Genomic DNA, 19051 nt, shown 5'->3' with positions numbered 1-19051 from the left:
GTATTTAGGCTCGGTTTTAGCTCTCACCAGCAGAAGGAAAGGCCTCTGGGTTGGAGCAGAAATTTGGGGTGGGTTTGGGGTATTTAGGGTCGGGTTTGGGGTCTCACCAGCTGAGGGAAAAGTGTCGGGGTTGCAGCGGGGATTTGGGGTGGGTTTGGGGTTTTTAGGGTCGGGTTTAGGGCGGGTTTGGGGTCTCACCAGCTGAAGGAAACGCCCCGGGGTTTGGGGTGGGTTTGGGGTATTTAGGGTCAGTTTTAGGGATTTTAGGGTCGGTTTTACGGCGGATTTGGGGTCTCACCCTCAGAAGGACAGAGCCCGGGGTTGCAGCGGGGATTTGGGGTGGGTTTGGGGTTTTAGGGTCGGGTTTAGGGCGGGTTTGGGGTCTCACCAGCTGAAGGAAACGCCTCCGGGGTTGGGGCAGGGTTTGGGGTATTTGGGGTCGTTTTAGGGTCGGGTTTGCGGTCGGATTTGGGCAGAAGGACAGAGCCCGGGGTCGCTGCGGGGATTTGGGGTGGGTTTGGGGTTTTTAGGGTCGGGTTTAGGGCGGGTTTGGGGTCTCACAGCCGGGGAAGGAACGCGGTTGGGGTTTGGGGTGGGTTTGGGGAATGCCCCAGGAGTCTGGTTTCGCTCCTGAGTTTCTCCCCGAGGGCAGCACCAGGGCCCGCAGGAACTGCCTGGGACACCCCAAAAACCCCCAAAGTCACCCCAAAACCGCCCCAAAAACCCCAAAAGTGACCCCAAAACTGGCCCGGATCGCCCCCAAAAACCCCCAAAACCCGCCGGAAATACCCCAAAACGCCTCAGAAACACCCCAAACTGAAATAGCCCCAAAGAGCACCCCAAAAATTCCCCCAAAAATCCCCCCAAAATTCCCCACAAAATGTCCCAAAAATCCCCTCTGGAACACCCCAAAACCCCACAAAAAAATCCCCCAAAGCCCCCAAAATTCCCCCAAAAATCCCCCAAAATTCCCCCAAAAACCCCCAAAATCCCGCCCAAAACTGCCCCAAAAATCCCCCAAAATCACCCCAAAACTGAAATACCCCAAAAACCACCCCAAAAATCCCCCCAAATCCCCCCAAATTTCCCCCCAAATGTCCCAAAATCTCCCCAAAATCCCCTCTGAACTCCCCCGAATTTCCCCCAAAAAAAATCTCCAAATTGCCCCCCAAAATTCCCCCCCAAAAAAACCCCCAAAATTCCCCCAAACAATCCCCAAATCCCTCCCAAAACTGCCCCAAAAAATCCCCCAAAATCCACCCCAAATCCGCCTGAAATACCCCAAAGACCACCCCAAAAAATCCCCCCAAATCCCCCAAATTTCCCCCCAAATGTCCCAAACCCCTCCCCCAAAAATCCCTCCAAACTCCCCCGAATTTCCCCACAAAAAAATCTCCAAATTGCCCCCAAAATTCCCCCCCAAAAAATCCCCCAAAATTCCCCCAAACAATCCCCAAATCCCTCCCAAAATTGCCCCAAAAAATCCCCCAAAATCCACCCCAAATCCGCCTGAAATACCCCCAAAACCACCCCAAAAAAACCCCCCCCAAATCCCCCAAATTCCCCCCAAATATCCCAAACCCCTCCCCCAAAAATCCCTCCAAACTCCCCGAATTTCCCCAAAAAAAATCTCCAAATTGCCCCCAAAATTCCCCCCCAAAAAATCCCCCAAAATTCCCCCAAACAATCCCCAAATCCCTCCCAAAACTGCCCCAAAATCCCCCCAAAAAATCCCCCAAAATCGCCCCCAAAAATCCCCTCAAATCCCCCCAAAATAGCCCCAAATCTCGCCCAAAACCCCCCAAATTTCCCCCAAAAATCCCCCAAAAATCCCCTCAAATCCCACCCAGAAATCCCCCAATTCCCTCGAAATCATCCCCAAATTATTCCCAAAATCCCAAAAACCCCCAAATTTCCCAAAAATCAGAATTTTCCCCGCCAATTCTCACCTCAGGGCCTGCTCCAGGCTCAGGCCCTGGAACTGGAAGAGCTCCAGGTACTCGCGCGCCACCCGAGCGCTGAACTCCGTGCTGGGAAGGAAAATTTGGCACCAAAATCCTCAATTCCCACCCCAAAATCCTCAATTCCCACCCCAAAATCCTCAATTCCCACCCCAAAACCCTCAATTCCCACCAAAACCCTCATTTCCCAAAAAAATCCCCCAAAAAAATCCCACCGAAAATCCTCATTTTCCCCCCAAAATCCACATTTTTCTGCACAAAATTTCCTTTTTTCCCCCCCCAATTTGGGGATGAAAACTCCTCAATTCCCCACCCCAAATTCCTCAGTTCCCAAAAAACCCTCAATTCCCAAAAAAACCCCACAATTCTCACCAAAAAATCCTCTTTTTTTTTCCCCCAAAATTCCTATTTTTCTTCCCAAAAAAATCCCCATTTTTTCCCCTCCGAAAACCCCCATTATTCTCCCCCCAAAATTCCAATTTTTTTCCCCAAAATCCACATTTTCCCCATAATTTTCTGCTCAAAATCCCCATTTTTCTTCCCAAAAATCCCATTTCCCCCTCCCAAATCCCCATTTCTCCCCATTTTCCCCCCAAAATTCCTCTTTTTCCCCCCCAAAAATTCCCCATTTTTCCCCTAAAAAATTCCCCATTTTTCCCCCCAAAATTCCAATTTTTTTCCCCAAAATTCCCCTTTTCCCCCCGTAAAATTCCCCTTTTTTTTCCTCCCATTCTCCCTCCCCAAAATCCCCTTTTTTTCCCCCCATAATTCTCCTTTTCCCCCTCAAAATTCCCATTTTCCCCCCATTATTCCCATTTTCCCCAAAATCCCCATTTTCCCCCCCAAAAAATCCCAATTTTCCCCCCATTTTCCCTCCCAAAATCTCCATTTTTCCCCTCTCAAAAATCCCTTTTTTCCCCCCATTTCTTCGCCCAAAATTCCATTTTTTCCCCTCAAAATTCCCAATTTTTTTCCCCAAATTCCCATTTTTTCCCCCAATTTGCCCAAAATCCCGGTTTTTCCCCCCAAACTCTCACTCCTTGCGCAGGTACGAGGCCACCTGGGATTTCCTGACCCCGTCCAGGCGGAAAAGGCGCCGGGCCAGGGACTGAGGATCCTCCCTGGATGGGGGAAAAAAGGAGATTTTTGGGAAAAAAAGAGGGGAAAATGGGGTTTGGGGGTGAAAAATAGGGATTTTGGGGAAAAATATGGGGAAAAATGGGGGAAAATGGGAAATTTGGGGGGAAAATGGGGGGAAAATGGGAATTTTGGGGGGAAAAAATGAGGGGAAAATGGGAATTTTGGGGGGGGAAAAATGGGGGGAAAATGGGAATTTTGGGGGAAAAAAATGGGCGGGGAAAAAGGGGAAAATTTGGGGGGAAAATAATTTTTGGGGGGAAAATGGGGAAAAATGGGAATTTTTGGGGGGGGGGGAAAATAATATGGGGGGAAAATGGGAATTTGGGGGAAAAATGGGGAAAAATGGGAATTTTGGGGGGGGAAAAATGGGGGAAAATGGGAATTTTCAGGGGAAAAATGGGGGGAAAATGGGAATTTTTGGGGGGGAAAATGGGGGGAAAATGGGAATTTTGGGGGGGGAAAAATGGGGGAAAATGGGGGGAAAAATGGGAATTTTCAGGGGAAAATATGGGGAAAAATGAGGGAAAAATGGGAATTTTGGGGGCGGGGAAATGAGGGAAAAATGGGAATTTTTGGGGGAAAAATATGGGGGAAAATGAGGGAAAAATGGGAATTTTGGGGGGAAAAATGGGGGGAAAATGGGAATTTTCAGGGGAAAAATGAGGGAAAAATGGGAATTTTTGGGGGAAAAATATGGGGGAAAATGGGAATTTTGGGGGGAAAAATGGGGGAAAAATGGGAATTTTTGGGGGGGAAAATGAGGGAAAAATGGGAATTTTTGGGGGGAAAAATGGGGGAAAAATGGGAATTTTCAGGGGAAAAATGGGGGAAAAATGAGGGGAAAATGGGAATTTTGGGGGGGAAAAAGGGGGAAAAATGGGAATTTTGGGGGGAAAATATGGGGGGAAAATGGGAATTTTCAGGGGAAAATATGGGGAAAAAATGAGGGAAAAATGGGAATTTTGGGGGGAAAAATGGGGGAAAAAATGGGAATTTTTGGGGGAAAAAGGGAATTTTTGGGGGAAAAATAACGGGGGAGAAATTGAGGATTTGGGGGGAAAAATGGGAATTTTGGGAAGGGGGGAAATGGGAATTTTTGGGGGAAAAATGACGGGGGGGAAATGGGGGAAAATTGGGGATTTGGGGGGAAAAATGGGAATTTTGGGATGAAAAATGGGGTTTGGGGAGAAAAACGGGGATTTGGAGAGAAAATTGGGATTTTGGGAAGAAAAATTGGGGATTTGGGGGGGAAAATTGGGAATTTTGGGGTGGGAGGGAAACAGAAATTGTGAGGGGAAAATTTGGGGAGAAAAATGGGGGGAAACTGGGAATTTTGGGGGGGAAAATGGGGATTTGGGGGAAAAGGGGGGTCCCCATTGGGTCTGGGGTCTCGGGGGGTTCCTCACCCGGGGGTCCGGGCTGGTTTTGGGGGGCGGCTCCTCGGGGTCGGGGGGGGAACCCCCAAAAATCCCGGGGCTTGGGGGGTCCGGGGGGTCCTGGGGGTTTGGGGTGGATTTGGGGGATTTTGGGGGGGTCCTGAGGGGATTTAGGGAGATTTTGGGGGATTTTTGGGGGGCTCAGGGGGGATTTGGGGTGGATTTGGGGGATTTGGGGGGGTTCCTGAGGGGATTTTGGGGGGCTCAGGGGGGATTTGGGGTGGATTTGGGGGATTTGGGGGGGTTCCTGAGGGGATCTGGGGGGGTCCTGGAGGGGTTTGGGGTGGATTTGGGGGATTTTTGGGGGGCTCAGGGGAGATTTGGGGGGGCTCAGGGGGGATCTGGGGAGATTTTGGGGGATTTTTGGGGGGTCCTGAAGCGTTTTGGGGGGGCCCCGGGGACTTTGGGGCGGTTTAAGGGGGGTCAGGGGGTGGGGGGGGCTCTGGATCCCCCATTTTGGGGGGAAATTTGGGGTTTGGGGTCCCCATTTTGGGGGGATGTGGGGTTCCCGTTTTTGGGGTGAATCTGGGGGGATTTGGGGTCTTTGGGGTCCCTCTTTTAGGGGCAAAACTGGGGGGATTTGGGGGTGTTGGGGTCCCTCTTTTTGGGGCCAGTTTGGGGGTTCTGGGAGGTTTTGGGGTCCCTCTTTTTGGGGCACATTTGGGGGGATTTGGGGGTTTTGGGGTCCCTCTTTTTGGGGTAAATCTGGGGGGATTTGGGGTCTCCCTTTTAGGGGCAGATCTGGGAGGTTTTGGGGTAAATTTGGAGGTGCTGGGAGGTTTTGGGGTCCCACTTTTTGGGGTAAATTTGGGGGGATTTGGGGGCTTTGGGGTCTCCATTTTTGGGGTAAATCCGGGGGGATTTGGGAGTTTTGGGGTCCCTCTTTTTGGGGTGAATCTGGGAAGTTTTGGGGTCTCCCTTTTTGGGGTAAATCTGGGGGAATTTGGGGCAAATCTGGGGGGATTTGGGGTCCCTCTTTTAGGAGCACATTTGGGGGTTCTGGGAGGTTTTGGGGTCCCTCCTTTTGGGGTAAAACTGGAGGGATTTGGGGGTTTTGGGGTCCCTCCTTTTGGGGCAGATCTGGGGGGATTTGGGGTTTTTGGGGTCCCTCTTGTAGGGGCACATTTGGGGGTTCTGGGAGGATTTGGGGTCCCTCCTTTTGGGGTAAATCTGGGAGGTTTTGGGGTCTCCCTTTTTGGGGTAAATCTGGGGGGATTTGGGGCAAATCTGAGGGGATTTGGGGTTTTTGGGGTCCCTCCTTTTGGGGTAAATCTGGGGGGTCCCAGGAACTGGGGGGCTCCTGCAGGGGGGTGAGGGGGTCCAGCCCCCCCCATTTTGGGTCCACCCATTTGGGGGGGTCCCCAAATTCCAGGGGTGGATCCAAGGGGTCCCCAAATTCCGGAGGTGGATCCGGGGGGTCCCCAAATTCCGGGGTCCTGGGTGGTCCTGGGGAAGGAGAAGACACCAAGGGGGGGTCCCCAAATTCCAGGGGGTCCCCAAATTCCGGGGGGTCCCCAAATTCCGGGGGGTCCCCAAATTCCGGAGGTGGATCCGGGGTGTCCCCGAATTCCGGGGTCCTGGGTGGTCCTGGGGAAGGAGAAGACACCAAGGGGGGGTCCCCATCAGGATTGGTGGGATCCCCCCAGATTAAGCCAATCCCTCCCAGAATTTGGGGTGACCCCACTCACCCCAGCCGGCGGCGGTGGCTCCGCCCGGGGGGTGGCACCCGAGGGTGGCACCGTGGGGACGCCAGGGGGGCACCCCCGGGGGCAGCGGGCGCTGGAACAGGGGGTTGGTGTGGAAATGGGGCTCCTCGTCCTCATCCAGGTCCTCCTCCAGGTCCTCCTCATCATCCAGGTCCTCCTCATCATCCGCGTCCTCCTCATCATCCAGGTCCTCCTCCTCCAGGTTCTCCTCATCACCCAGGTTCTCCTCATCATCCGCGTCCTTCTCATCCAGGTTCTCCTCCAGGTTCTCCTCGTCTTCCTTCTCATGGGAGGAGCCACCGTGGTCATGGCGGTCTTTGTGGTCATCACGGTCATGGTGGTCATCGAGGTCATTGAGCTCATTGAGGTCATGGTGGTCATCACGGTCATGGTGGTCATTGAGGTCATGGTGGTCATTGAGGTCATGGTGGTCATCGTGGTCATTGTGGTCATCAAGGTCATCATGGTCATGGTGGTCATCATCACAGTCATGGTGGTCATTGAGGCCATCTAGGTCATTGAGGTCATGGTGGTCATCATGGTCATTGTGGTCATCAAGGTCATGGTCATGGTGGTCATCACGGTCATTGAGGTCATCGCAGTCATCGTGGTCATCACGGTCATCATTGGCATGGTCATCACCATCATCGTCACCTTCCTCTCCCTCCTGGCTGAGTTTGGGGGTTTGGGGCCTGGGGGAGATGGGACCATCCGTGGTGGTTCCATCCGTGGTCATGGGATTGGGGGAGGTCCTGGAATCCATGGGAACGTTCTCTGGAGAAATCGCTTCATCGGGGGTCACGGACCTGGCCGAGGTGGGACCGTCCATGGTCATGGACCTGGCCGAGGTGGGACCGTCCATGGTCACGGACCTGGCTGAGGTGGGACCGTCCATGGTCATGGTCTTGGCCGAGGTGGGACCGTCCATGGTCACAGGCTTGGGTGAGATCCTTGAATCCACGGCCAGGTGCTTTGGAGAAAAGGTCCCATCTGTGGTCATGACTTTGGGTGAGGTGGCTCCATCCATGGTCACAGTCCATGATGAGATGTCCCCACCCATGGATGTGTGGGAGATGGTCCCAAAGAGGAACTCAAAGCTTTGGTCCATGGGAACGGCCTGGGGTGGGATGGATCCATCCATGGACGCCTGGAGGATCTCCTCAAACGTGGATCCACAGCTTTGGAGCTCCTGGGAGATGCTCCCAGCCACGGGCATGGATTTGGGTGGCATGGATCCATCTGTAGACACCTGGAGAAGGTTCTCATCCATGGGCATGGATTTGGGTGGGATGGATCCATCTGTAGACACCTGGAGAACGTTCTCATCCATGGGCATGGATTTGGGTGGGATGTCCTCATCCTCAGCCACCTGGGAGGACGTTCTCATCCACGGACATGCATTTGGGTAGGATATCCTCATCCTCGGCCATGGATTTGGGTGGGATGTCCTCACCCATGGACACATGCAGGACGTCCTCAAACGTGGATTCATGGCTCTGGAGCTCCTGGAAGATGCTCCCATCCACAGTCATGGGCTTGGGTGGGATGTCCTCATCCTTGGGCATGGAAGTGGGTGGGACGGACCCATCTGTGGACACTCGGGAGATCTCCTCAAACATGGCCACGGATTTGGGTGGGATGTCCTCATCCATGGACTTGGGTGGGATGGACCCATCTGTGGACACCTGGAAGATGTTCTCCAATGTGGCCACGGGTTTGGGTGGGACGTTCTCAAATGTGGCCATGGGTTTGGGTGGGATGTTCTCAAATGTGGCTGTGGGTTTGGGTGGGACGTTCTCATGTGTGGCCATGGGTTTGGGTGGGATGTTCTCCAATGTGACCACGGATTTGGGTGGGACGTTCTCAAATGTGGCCATGGGTTTGGGTGGGATGTTCTCATCCTCATCCATGGGCTTGGGTGGGATGTCCACACCCATGCACACCTGGAGGATCTCCTCAAACGTGGACCAGCCGCCCCCTGCTGGTCATTTGGACACTGGAAGACGCTTATCCATGGCCAGGGATTTGGGTGGGATGTCCTCACCCATGCACACCTGGAGGATCTCCTCAAACGGGATCCATGGCCTTGGCGCTCCCGGGAGGCGCTCCCAGCCCCATCCTGGAGGAGGTCCTGGAGGAGGTCCTGGTGGTCAGCAGTGTCCGTCTGTCCCTCGATGGCCCCCTGGAGCTCCTGGACACAGAGCTGGGCACGGAGCAGGCTGGCCCAGAACACGTCCGGGACTGCGGCCGGGGCCGGGGTCAGCGCAGGGGTCAGGGGAGTGGTCAGCGTAGGGGTCAGGGGAGTGGTCAGTGCAGGGGTGGTCAGGGGTCGCAGGGGGTCAGCGCAGGGGTCAGTGCAGGGGTCAGCGGGGCAGGGGGGTCAGTGCAGGGGTCAGGGGAGTGGTCAGCGCAGGGGTCAGTGCAGGGGTCAGCGCAGGGGTCAGGGGAGTGGTCAGTGCAGGGGTCAGTGCAGGGGTCAGTGCAGGGGTCAGCGGGGGTCAGTGCAGGGGTCAGGGGAGTGGTCAAGGAGGGGTCAGGGTCATGGTGGGGGTCTGGGCAGTGGTCAAGGTGGAGGTCAAGGAGGGGGCCAGTGCAGGGGTCACTGCAGGGGTCACTACAGTGGTCAGTGCAGTGGTCAGCGGTGCCTGTGCGGGGGTCAGCTCAGGGGTCACTGCAGGGGTCACTGCAGGGGTCACTGCAGGGGTCAGGGTCCGTGCAGGGGTCAGCTCAGGGGTCAGTGTCACTGCAGGGGTCAGTGTCCGTGCAGGGGTCACTCAGGGGTCACTGCAGGGGTCACTGCAGGGGTCAGTGCAGGGGTCACTGCGGGGGTCACTGCCGTGGGCGGCTCGGCGTCTGCGGCACTGCAGGGGTCACTGCAGGGGCGTCCAGCGCCGGCAGCGCCACGGGGGGGGCAGGGGGCGCCCTGGGGGGGTCCATGGGTCAGCGCCGGAGCCTCCCTACGGCCGGAGAGCGGGCAGCGGCTCTGCAGCGGCCACAGGAGTGCCCATGGGTCAGCGCCGGACCTCGGGCAGCGGCTCTGCAGCGGCCACAGGAGTGACCATGGGTCACTGTCATGGGTCAGTGACCATGGCGTGGGGAGACCCTGGGGGGAGAGGAGGAGCGGGGTGAGAGGGGCAGGGGGGAGGGAGGGAGGGGAGAGAGGAGAAGAGAGAAGGGAGAGAGAAGGGAGGCTGGGAAGGAGGGATGGAGGGAAAGGGATGGAGGGAAAGGGATGGAGGGAAGGAGGAAGGAAGGAAGGAAGGAAGGAGGAAAAAGGGTGGGGAGAGGGAGGGAAGGATGGAGGAAAAGGGGAGGGATGGAAGGAGGAAAAAGGATTCGAGAGAGGGAGGAAGCGGGGGAGGAGAGAGGGAAGGAGCGGAGGAGGAAGAAGAGAGGAGAGAGGGAGGGAGGAAGCGCTCGGGGGAGGGAGGGAGGGAGCGGGGAGGGGACACCGACCCTCCCCCCGCACCTGCAGCCGCCACCTCCCCCTGTCACCTCCCGGTGTCCCGGTGTCCCGGTGTCCCGGTGTCCCGGTGTCCCTCCTGTCACCTCCCGGTGTCCCGGTGTCCCGGTGTCCCTCCTGTCACCTCCCGGTGTCCCCGCGGCCACCCCGCGTCACCGTCCCCGTGTCACCCGCGTCACCCGCGGCCGCTTCCGCCCCGCCGGGACAGGAAACGGGGGGGAGGGGACCCCAAAAATCACCCCCGGAACCCCAAAAGTTCCAACCCAAAAAAAACCACACCTCCGGGATCCCCAAAAAAACTTCGGGATCCCCAAAAAAATCCGGCTACCAAAAAAAAAATCCGGACCCCCAAACAATCCCGGAGCCTAAAAAAATCTGGGACCCCCAAAAATCCCACTCAGGACCTCAAAAAAACTCCCGGGATCCCAAAAAATCCTACCCGGGACCCCCCAAAAAAACCCGGACCCCCAAAAAGTCCGGGATCCTTAAAAAGCTTCGAGATCCCAAAAAAAAGCCGGACCCCAAAAAACTCCCGGACCCCAAAAAATCTGGAACCCCAAAAATCCCACCCGCGACCCCAAAATCCCACTCAGGACCCCAAAAACTCCGCGGGGACCCCAGAATCCTCCCCGGGACCCCAGAGTTTATGGGGGACCCCAAAAGGGGGGGCAAGGGGACCCCAAAAGTTCCGAGTGACCCCAAAAAGGGGGGGCAGAGAATTTTAAGGGTTCCGGGGAGACCCCAAGAGTTGAGGGGACCCCAAAAGGGACCCTGACAACGCGGGGGGGACCCCAAAGTTTATGGGGGAGCCCAAAAGGGTCGGGGGGACCCCAAAAGTTCCGGGCGACCCTAAATTTTAGGGGGGCGGGGGGGGGCAAAGGTTACGGGGGGCGGGGCCGGGGGTTTTTGGGGCTCCCCCGGGTTTTGGGGGGCTCCCCCTGATTTGGGGGGTCCTGGGGGGGGCTCTGGGAGGTTTTGGGGACCCCCAGACCCCCCCCGGGCTTTGGGGACCCCCCCGGGGCCGCCCCCTGCCCTCCCCTCCCCCTTCCCTTACCGGCAGCGCCGCGCGGGGGGCGTGGTCTGAGGTGGCCACGCCCATAATGGGCGGGGTCAATCTCATTAGTATGCAAAATACGCCTGTGTGAGGGCCACGCCCCTCGGAGTAAGGCCACGCCCATTGCATGAGGAAAGGGGCGGGACATGCGATCGGACCGGCGTGGGGGCGTGGTCTGTTGTGGCCACGCCCATAAGGGGAGCGGCTTGCTAGTAGTTGGCATGCAGGACACGCCCACGCCGCGAGACCACGCCCCCTAATGGCATTGAAGGGGCGTGGCTGGCGGGGGCGGGTCCTGAGCGCCCCAAAAAAGGATTCTGACCCCAAAAGGAGAATTCTGACCCCAAAAGGGAGGTTCTGACCCCAAAAGGAGAATTCTGACCCCAAAAGGGAGGTTCTGACCCCAAAGGAGGGTCCTGTCCCACCACGGCTCCGTCCTGTCCCCGCAGGTCACACCCACGAGGTGACACCGGCAGTGGCACTTTATTGACAGGGGAGTGACAACGGCCCTCGGTGTCCCCTCAGCCACAGGCGTCCCCAACCCCCGGGTGTCCCCACCATCGATGTCCCTGGTTGGTGGCACTGTCACTTGCAGCACAGGTGGAAGGCGGTGGTGGCACCGGGGATGTCCCCAGTCCCAGATGTCCCCAATCCCAGGTGTCACTTGCAGCACAGGTGGAAGGCGGTGGTGGCACCGGGGATGTCCCCAGTCCCAGATGTCCCCATGAGGGATGTCCCCAGGTGATGGATGTCCCCACCAGGGACGTCCCCAACCCTTGGATGTCCCCAGGTGTCACTTGCGGCGCAGGTAGAAGGCGGTGGTGGCAGTGATGGATGTCCCCCGCAGGGATGTCCCCAGGTGTCACTTGCGGCGCAGGTAGAAGGCGGTGGCAGTGATGGATGTCCCCACCAGGGATGTCCCCAATCCCGGATGTCCCCAGGTGTCACTTGCGGCGCAGGTAGAAGGCGGTGGCGCCCGCGGCCGGTGCCAGCCGCAGCGCCTCGTCCGGGGCCGTGCTGAGGAAGAGCCCGGGGAAGGCGGCGGCCTCGAAGGTGTGCGTGGAGCCGCCGAAGGTCTTGTAGAAGGTGAAGGGCGCGGCCCTGTCCTTGTCGGCCGAGAACAGATCCAGCAGCCCCACGTCCTGCCGGGCAGGGACACAGAATGGTGGCACCGGATGGGGACAGCAGCCGTGGCCTGGTGGTGTCACCTCGGGGAGCAACCATCTGCAGGTGGCACCATCTCCAGGTGATACCACCTCAAGGAACCCACACTGACCTCATCTCCAGGTAAACTCACCTCCAGGTGACCCCATCCCCAGGTGACCCCATCCCCAGGTGACCCCTATTCCAGATGACACCACCTCAAGGAAGACCCATCTGCAGGTAGCACCATCTCCAGGTGTCCCCATGTCCGGGTGTCCCCATGTCCCGGTGTCCCCATGCCCAGGTGGCCCCACCTCAAGGAACCCACACTGACCCCAACTCCAGGTGACCTGTTTCCCACCAGGGTGTCCCACCAGGTGACCCCATCTCCAGGTGGCCCCACCTCAAGGAACCCCCATCTCCAGATGACAACAACATCAGGACCACACCCCCAGGTGATGTCACCATCACCCCGCCCTGGGGAATCCCCACTTCCTGGTGACCCCGCCCCCAGGTTGGCATTTCTGGGGTGACGCCACTCCCGGGTGCCCCACTTTGGGCTGGCCCTTCCCAGGATGTCCACCCTGGGTTCTCCACCCTGGGTTCTCCACCCTGGGTTCTCCACCCTGGGTTCTCCACCTTGGGCTGGCCCTTCCCAGGATGTCCATCTTGGGTTCTCCACCCTGGGTTCTCCACCTTGGGTTCTCCACCTTGGGCTGGCCCTTCCCAGGATGTCCATCTTGGGTTCTCCACCCTGGGTTCTCCACCCTGGGTTCTCCACCTTGGGCTGGCCCTTCCCAGGATGTCCATCTTGGGTTCTCCACCCTGGGTTCTCCACCTTGGGCTGGCCCAGCCGTGGGTGCCCTCACCTCACCTTGGCTCACCCACCTTGGGCTGAGCCATTTTTGGGTCCCCACCACCCCAGGGTGTCCCCACTCCGAGTTGACCCACCTTGATTGACCCACCTTGATTGACCCACCTTGGATTGACCCATTTTTGGGTCCCAACCACCTCTGGATGTCCCCACCTTGAGCTGACCCGCCTGGATTGACCCAATTTGAATTGACCCACCTTGAGTGACCCACCTTGAGTTGCCCACCTTGAGTTGACCCACCTGGATTGACCCAATTTGAGTTGGCCCACCTTGCATTGACCCAAATTAGGTTGACTCATCTCAAGTTGACCCACCTTGAGCTGATTCAGCTTGAGCTGACTCACCTTGGGTTGTCCATCTTGGATTGACCACCTTGACTGACCCACCTTGACTGACCCACCTTGGATTGACCACCTTGGATTGCCCACCTTGGGTTGACCACCTTGGATTGACCACCTTGGATTGCCCACCTTGACTGACCCACCTTGGATTGCCCACCTTGGATTGCCCACCTTGGGTTGACCACCTTGGATTGACCACCTTGACTGACCCACCTTGGATTGACCACCTTGGATTGCCCACCTTGGGTTGACCACCTTGGATTGACCACCTTGGATTGCCCACCTTGGATTGACCACCTTGACTGACCCACCTTGGGTTGACCACCTTGGATTGACCACCTTGGATTGCCCACCTTGGATTGACCACCTTGACTGACCCACCTTGACTGACCCACCTTGGATTGCCCACCTTGGGTTGACCACCTTGGATTGACCCACCTTGGATTGCCCACCTTGACTGACCCACCTTGGGTTGACCACCTTGGATTGACCCACCTTGACTGACCCACCTTGACTGACCCACCTTGGGTTGACCACCTTGGATTGACCACCTTGACTGACCCACCTTGGATTGCCCACCTTGGGTTGACCACCTTGGATTGACCACCTTGACTGACCCACCTTGACTGACCCACCTTGGATTGACCACCTTGACTGACCCACCTTGGATTGACCACCTTGCCTTGTCCTGTCTTGAGCTGTCCCACCCTGGCCTGTCCCACCTTTGTGTCCCCACAGGTCACACCCAGCCCCCCGTGTCACCCCCGTGTCCCCCCCGTGTCACCTCCAGGCCCAGCCGGGGCTCGGGGCCGGTGCCACAGGACAGGGCGCGGGTGCCACCGCGGATGCCCACGATGAGGGGACAGCGCCGGCGCTCCAGGTGCCGGTTGGGGACAACGCTGATGGGCTCTGTGGGACACGGGGGTGTCACCGCTGTGCCCAGGGTGTCACCCATGGAGTGTCACCCCTGTCACCCCAGAGGGACACCCATGGGCAGTGTCACCCATGGGCAGTGTCACCCATGGATTGTCACCCATGGATTGTCACCCCTGTCCCCCAGAGTGTCACCCATGGATTGTCACCCCAGTCTCCGGGTGTCACCCACCTTCCTGGGTGGCGTTGGCCACCTGCAGGCTGGTGGCCACCAGAGGGTCACCCATGGATTGTCACCCATTGGCAGTGTCACCCATGGATTGTCACTGCCGTTTCCCCCCAGGGTGTCACCCATGGATTGTCACCCTTGTTCCCCCCAGGGTGTCACCCATGGATTGTCACCACTGTCCCCGGTGTCACCCACAGATTGTCACCGCTGTCCCCGGTGTCACCCACGGATTGTCACCCTTGTTTCCCCCCAGGGTGTCACCCACGATTGTCACCGCTGTCCCCCGGTGTCACCCCGGTTGTCACCACCAGGGTGTCACCCACGGATTGTCACCGCTGTCCCCGGCGTCACCCACAGATTGTCACCACTGTCCCCGGTGTCACCCACAGATTGTCACCGCTGTCCCCGGTGTCACCCACCTTCCAGGGCGGCGTTGGCGCCCTGCAGGCTGGTGGCCACCAGGTGCCCGTGGCGCAGGCACAGCCCCTGCTGCTCCGTGTCCCGCAGCACGTAGTGGTACGGCCGGGGCTGCGCCGCCGGGCCCGCCCCCGAGAACGTCACTGTCACCTCTGGGGACACCCGGACACACAGGTGGGACACGGGGACAGCGGGATGGACAGGGGGGACTTGGGGACATGGGACACAGGGACAGAGAGGTGGGATATGGGGATGGACAGGGGGGATATGGGGGCATGGGGACAGCAGGACAGACTGGGGGGACTTGGGGATGGACAGGTAAGGACATGGGACATGGGGTCACAGGGATGGACAGGTGGGACGTGGGGACATGGGACACAGGGACAGGGGACGACAGGTGGACATGGGACATGGGGATGGACAGGGGGACATGGGGACATGGGACACAGGGACAGGGGGACATGGGGACATGGGACACAGGGACACTGAGACAGACAGGGAGGACGTGGGGATGGACAGGTAAGGACATGGGACACGTGGACGGACAAGTGGGGATGTGGGACATGGGGATATGGGGACACAGGACATGGGGACATCAGGGACACAGCAGGGACACAGGGACAGGGATGGACACGGGGACAGGGACACAGGGACAGGGATGGACACAGGGACAGGGATGGACATGGGGACACGGGGACAAGGGGACATGGGGACACCTGCACCCACCTTTCCCCAGGAAGTCCTCGAACAAGGCCACCATGTCGGGGTCGATGACACCCTCGGCCGTGTCCCCGCTCCCCGCCATGACCCCCGGGCGGTGTCCCCGGGGTGTCCTTCTGTGGGGACAGAGGGGTCAGGGCGGGTGACACCAGGGACGGGGGGAGGTGACGCTCCCCGGCACGAGGAGGGGGACAGCGCTGACCCCACACTGTCCCCACACTGTCCCTACATTGTCCCCACATTGTCCCCACACTGTCCCCACATTGTCCCTACATTGTCCCCACACTGTCCCCACACTGTCCCTACATTGTCCCCTACACTGTCCCCACACTGTCCCCACACCGTCCCTACATTGTCCCCACACTGTCCCCACACCGTCCCTACATTGTCCCCACGCTGTCCCTGCTCACCTGAGGGCAGCTCTGGAGGCACGTGACATGGTTGGGCCTGCCGAGATGGTGGCGCAGGTGGCACAGGTGGCACAGGTGGCACAGGTGGCACAGGTAGCACTGTGTGCCAGCAGGATTGTCCCCGAGCTTGTCCCTGTCCCGTGTCCTCTGGGCCGTGTCCCCGCGGGTGACAGTGGCTTTATCGAGCCGGGCGGGGCGGGGACAGAGCCCGCCCCGGGAACTGGCGGGGCAGGTGACAGTGACACCGAGCGATGGCGAAATGCCACCTGCTGCCAGCGTCCCCAGCGATGCTCAGAGTCACCGTGCCGGGGATGTCCCCGTGCCACGCCTGTCCCCTCAGTGTCCCCTGTGCCATCCCCTGAGCTGTGTCCCCTGTGCCACGCCTGTCCCCTCAGTGTCCCCTGTGCCATGGTGCCCTGTGGGTGGCCCCTGTGCCCTGTCCCTATGGTGCCATCACCTTGTCACCATTGTCACCATGAGTGATGTCCCCAAGGTGCTGTGAGCACTGTCCCCAGTGTCCCATCCCTGTGTCCCTTGTGCCTTGTCCCCAAGGTCTTTTGTGCCCTGTCCCCAAATGCCACCATCCCTGTCCCTGCTGTCCCCCATTCCCTGTCCCCAAGATCCCATGTCCCCATCCCTGTTGTCCCCCGATCCCTGTCCCCAAAATGCCACCTTCCCTGTCCCTGTTGTCCCCCACTCCCTGTCCCCACACCCCGTGTGCCCCCTGTCCCCGCGCTGTCCCCGTGTCCCCCGTGTCGCGCTGTCCCCGCGCTGTCCCCGCGGGATCCGGGAAGGGGCCGCGTCACCGCCGCCCCTTGGGGACGTCCCGTTCTGTCCCCATCGCGCGGGTGGCGCAAGAGCGGCCACTCCGCCGCGGTGACACATCCAGCGGGGCCACCAGCGCCGCCCTGTCCCCGCCCTGCCACCCGTGTGCCACCACCCGTGTGCCACCACCCTTGTGCCACCACCCTTGTGCCACCACCCCTGTGCCACCACCCGTGTGCCACCCACACTCGGGCACCGCTGGCCTCGGCATCTCTTTATTCCCGCACCGGCCCCCGGGGGGATGTCGCTGTCCCCAGGGGGATGGCACCGCCCCGAGGGGGTGGCACCACACCGGGGGATGGCTGTCGCTGTCCCCAAGGGGATGGCGCGCTCCCGGATGGATGTCACCGTCCTGGGAAGATGTCACCGAGGAGCGGGGCTGTCACCCTCCCTGGGTGAGGATGTCGCCATCCTGGGGGGGATGTCACCTCCCCAGAGGGATGTCACCATCCTGGGGGTGATGCCACCCTCCCCAGGAAGATGCCACCACGCTGGGGCCCCGCTCAGCAGAGCTGGAAGTAGAAGTCGAGCAGGTGGGAGGTGACATCGCGGTGGCGACAGAGCGCCAGGGGCTGGTGGCCGCGCGGGGACGTGCACAGGAACCAGCCGGGGTGCGCGGCCGACTCGAAGCGCCACAGCCCGTCCCGGTAGGAGCGGAAGAAGGTGAAGGCGGCCGCGCTGTCACCGGCGCGGGGCAGCTCCCGGATGTCCACGTCCTGCGGTGACACCCCCGTGTCACCCGCGGGGACAGCGCCGGGCACCGCGGGCACCGTGTGCCAGCGCCGTGGTGCGGTGGGGGCACGGCCTGGAACGTCCCCATCCCGCAATGTCCCATCCCTGAGGTCCCCCTGTCCCCTCCCCAAAACTTCCGTGTCCCCATCCTCATCACCACCCACACGGTGTCCCCATTTCTTTAGGTGTCCCCATGATGTCCCCATCCCCTTGGTGTCCCCATCCCCTTCCCTCCCGTGTCCCTGCAGTGTCCCCACCCCATCGGCATCCTCGATGTCACCATCCCTGGTGTCCCCATTCCCACAGTGTCCCCATCCCCTTGGCACGCCCGTCCCCATCCCCTCGCTGTCCCCTGTGTTGTCCCCTGGCTGTCCCATCGCTCTCCCCGCTGTCCCCCCGCTGTCCCCTGGCTGTCCCCGCTGTCCCCTGTGCTGTCCCCGCTGTCCCCTGCGCTGTCCCCTGCGCTGTCCCCCCGCTGTCCCCGCTGTCCCCCCGCTGTCCGCACCTGCAGCCGCAGCCGGGGCTCTCCGCCGGGGCCGCGCTCGGTGCGGAGGCAGCGGGAGCCGCTCCGGATTCCCAGGATCACGGGCAGCCGGGCGGGCTCCAGGGCGCGGTTGGGCACCCAGAACACTTTCTCTGCGGGTGGGTGACACGGGGACGCTCAGCGCGTGTCCCCGAGCGTGTCCCCGAGCGTGTCCCCGCGCGTGTCCCCGTGTCACCTTCCAGCGCGGCGTTGGCGCCCTGCAGGTGCCCGGCCACCAGCTGGTCATCGCGCAGGTACAGCGACCTCTGGTTCACGTCCCACAGCCTGGCGGGCAAAGCGGGGACAGCGGGGCCACGGCTCGGTGCCACCCCCGGCCCGTGCCACCCCCGCTGTCCCCCGCCACCCCCGGGCTGTCCCTTACCGGTACTGGAACACCTTGGTCTGCAGCGCGGGCGCGTGGCAGAGGGCGAAGCCTTCGGCCTCTGCGCGGAGGAAGAGGAGGGCGAGGCTGAGGGCGGCCACCCGGAGCCCCCCGCCCGCGCCCCCCGAGCCTTGGGGACCCCTCCCGGTGGCACCGGCCGTGCCGGGCGCTCCGCGTCCCCTCCGGGCCGTGCGCGGGGTCCCCGGGCAGCGCTCACCCATGGGAGCCCCGGTTCCGCTGGGACCCCGGCTCCGGTGCGAGCGCGGCTCCGGTGCGACCCCCGGTTCCGCTGGGACCCCCGGTTCCGCTGGGACCCCCGATTCCGGTGCTACCCCGGCTCCTATGGGACCCCCGGCTCCTGTGACGCCCCTGCCTCCGCTGTGACAGCCCCGGCTCTCTGGGACCCCCGGCCCCGGTGCTACCCCCGGTTCCAGCGGGACCCCCGGCTCCGGGCGCTGCGGGCGGCGGAGAGGAAGGGAGGAAGGAAGGAAGAAAGTTGCCGCTGGTGTTGCCACACTCCTGAGAAGGGCGCGCCCCGCCCCCGCCATTGCTCAGCACCCCCGCGGGGTGACAAACGAGGGGACACATGGCGGAGGGGGGTAGGTGACAGCGCGACACGCATGGGGGAGTCCGCGACACCCGCGGCGGCTGTGGCGGGGCTCGAACTCGCGGTCTCAGCAGTTAGAGAGCGGCGCCCTCCCCGCTGCGCCACCGCGGCGGCAGGCGCGCATGCGCGCTGCGGGAGCGGAGGGAAGCGCGCAGGGACGGCGTGGGGAGTGCTGAGTGGCCGTGGGTGTTGCGCGTGCGCAGAGCGAGACACGG

General features: G+C 60.4%; 2 protein-coding genes and 1 long non-coding RNA gene across 4 annotated transcripts; all 3 read right to left on the bottom strand.

Moving 5' to 3' along the window:
- Positions 1 to 625: 625 nt before the first annotated feature.
- Positions 626 to 3086, bottom strand: LOC115912580. Its single transcript, XR_004061342.1, has 3 exons — positions 2999 to 3086; positions 1950 to 2030; positions 626 to 674 (listed from the first exon to the last, which is right to left on the bottom strand). It is a non-coding gene; the product is annotated as an uncharacterized LOC115912580 (long non-coding RNA).
- An 8618-nt stretch (positions 3087 to 11704) lies between these two features.
- On the bottom strand, positions 11705 to 15819 carry LOC115912576 (interleukin-36 receptor antagonist protein-like). Its single transcript, XM_030964193.1, has 5 exons — positions 15768 to 15819; positions 15364 to 15473; positions 14640 to 14789; positions 13903 to 14027; positions 11705 to 11902 (listed from the first exon to the last, which is right to left on the bottom strand). The coding sequence occupies exons 1-5, from the start codon at positions 15794 to 15796 to the stop codon at positions 11705 to 11707; spliced, it is 612 nt and encodes a 203-aa protein (XP_030820053.1). The 5' UTR covers positions 15797 to 15819.
- Positions 15820 to 16799: 980 nt separating this feature from the next.
- LOC115912572 (interleukin-36 receptor antagonist protein-like) lies at positions 16800 to 18876 on the bottom strand. Of its 2 annotated transcripts, XM_030964189.1 has the most exons (5): positions 18447 to 18876; positions 18230 to 18290; positions 18044 to 18132; positions 17830 to 17960; positions 16800 to 17308 (listed from the first exon to the last, which is right to left on the bottom strand). In XM_030964189.1, the coding sequence occupies exons 1-5, from the start codon at positions 18775 to 18777 to the stop codon at positions 17096 to 17098; spliced, it is 825 nt and encodes a 274-aa protein (XP_030820049.1). In that variant the 5' UTR covers positions 18778 to 18876; the 3' UTR covers positions 16800 to 17095. The 2 variants fall into 2 exon arrangements, with proteins under 2 accessions (XP_030820049.1, XP_030820048.1); XM_030964188.1 differs by having other exon boundaries at positions 18230 to 18876.
- Between the last annotated feature and the right edge of the window lie 175 nt (positions 18877 to 19051).

Source organism: Camarhynchus parvulus, chromosome 22, assembly GCF_901933205.1.
Source record: "Camarhynchus parvulus chromosome 22, STF_HiC, whole genome shotgun sequence".
In the NCBI taxonomy this organism is placed as follows: domain Eukaryota; kingdom Metazoa; phylum Chordata; class Aves; order Passeriformes; family Thraupidae; genus Camarhynchus; species Camarhynchus parvulus.
The sequence above is the reverse complement of the archived record's forward strand: the minus strand, read 5'-3'. Positions and strand labels throughout refer to the sequence as shown.

Excerpts from the sequence above, each read along its gene's own strand:
- LOC115912572 (XM_030964188.1), bottom strand. The coding sequence starts at position 18,777 with ATGGCGGGGGCGGGGCGCGCCCTTCTCAGGAGTGTGGCAACACCAGCG. Across the intron at positions 18,133-18,229 it reads ACCAAGGTGTTCCAGTACCG|GCTGTGGGACGTGAACCAGA; the intron begins GTAAGGGACAGC and ends TTTGCCCGCCAG. Across the intron at positions 17,961-18,043 it reads CGCCAACGCCGCGCTGGAAG|AGAAAGTGTTCTGGGTGCCC; the intron begins GTGACACGGGGA and ends ACCCACCCGCAG.
- LOC115912576 (XM_030964193.1), bottom strand. The coding sequence starts at position 15,796 with ATGTCACGTGCCTCCAGAGCTGCCCTCAG. Across the intron at positions 15,474-15,767 it reads GCCTCCAGAGCTGCCCTCAG|AAGGACACCCCGGGGACACC; the intron begins GTGAGCAGGGAC and ends CTGTCCCCACAG. Across the intron at positions 14,790-15,363 it reads CGAGGACTTCCTGGGGAAAG|AGGTGACAGTGACGTTCTCG; the intron begins GTGGGTGCAGGT and ends GGGTGTCCCCAG.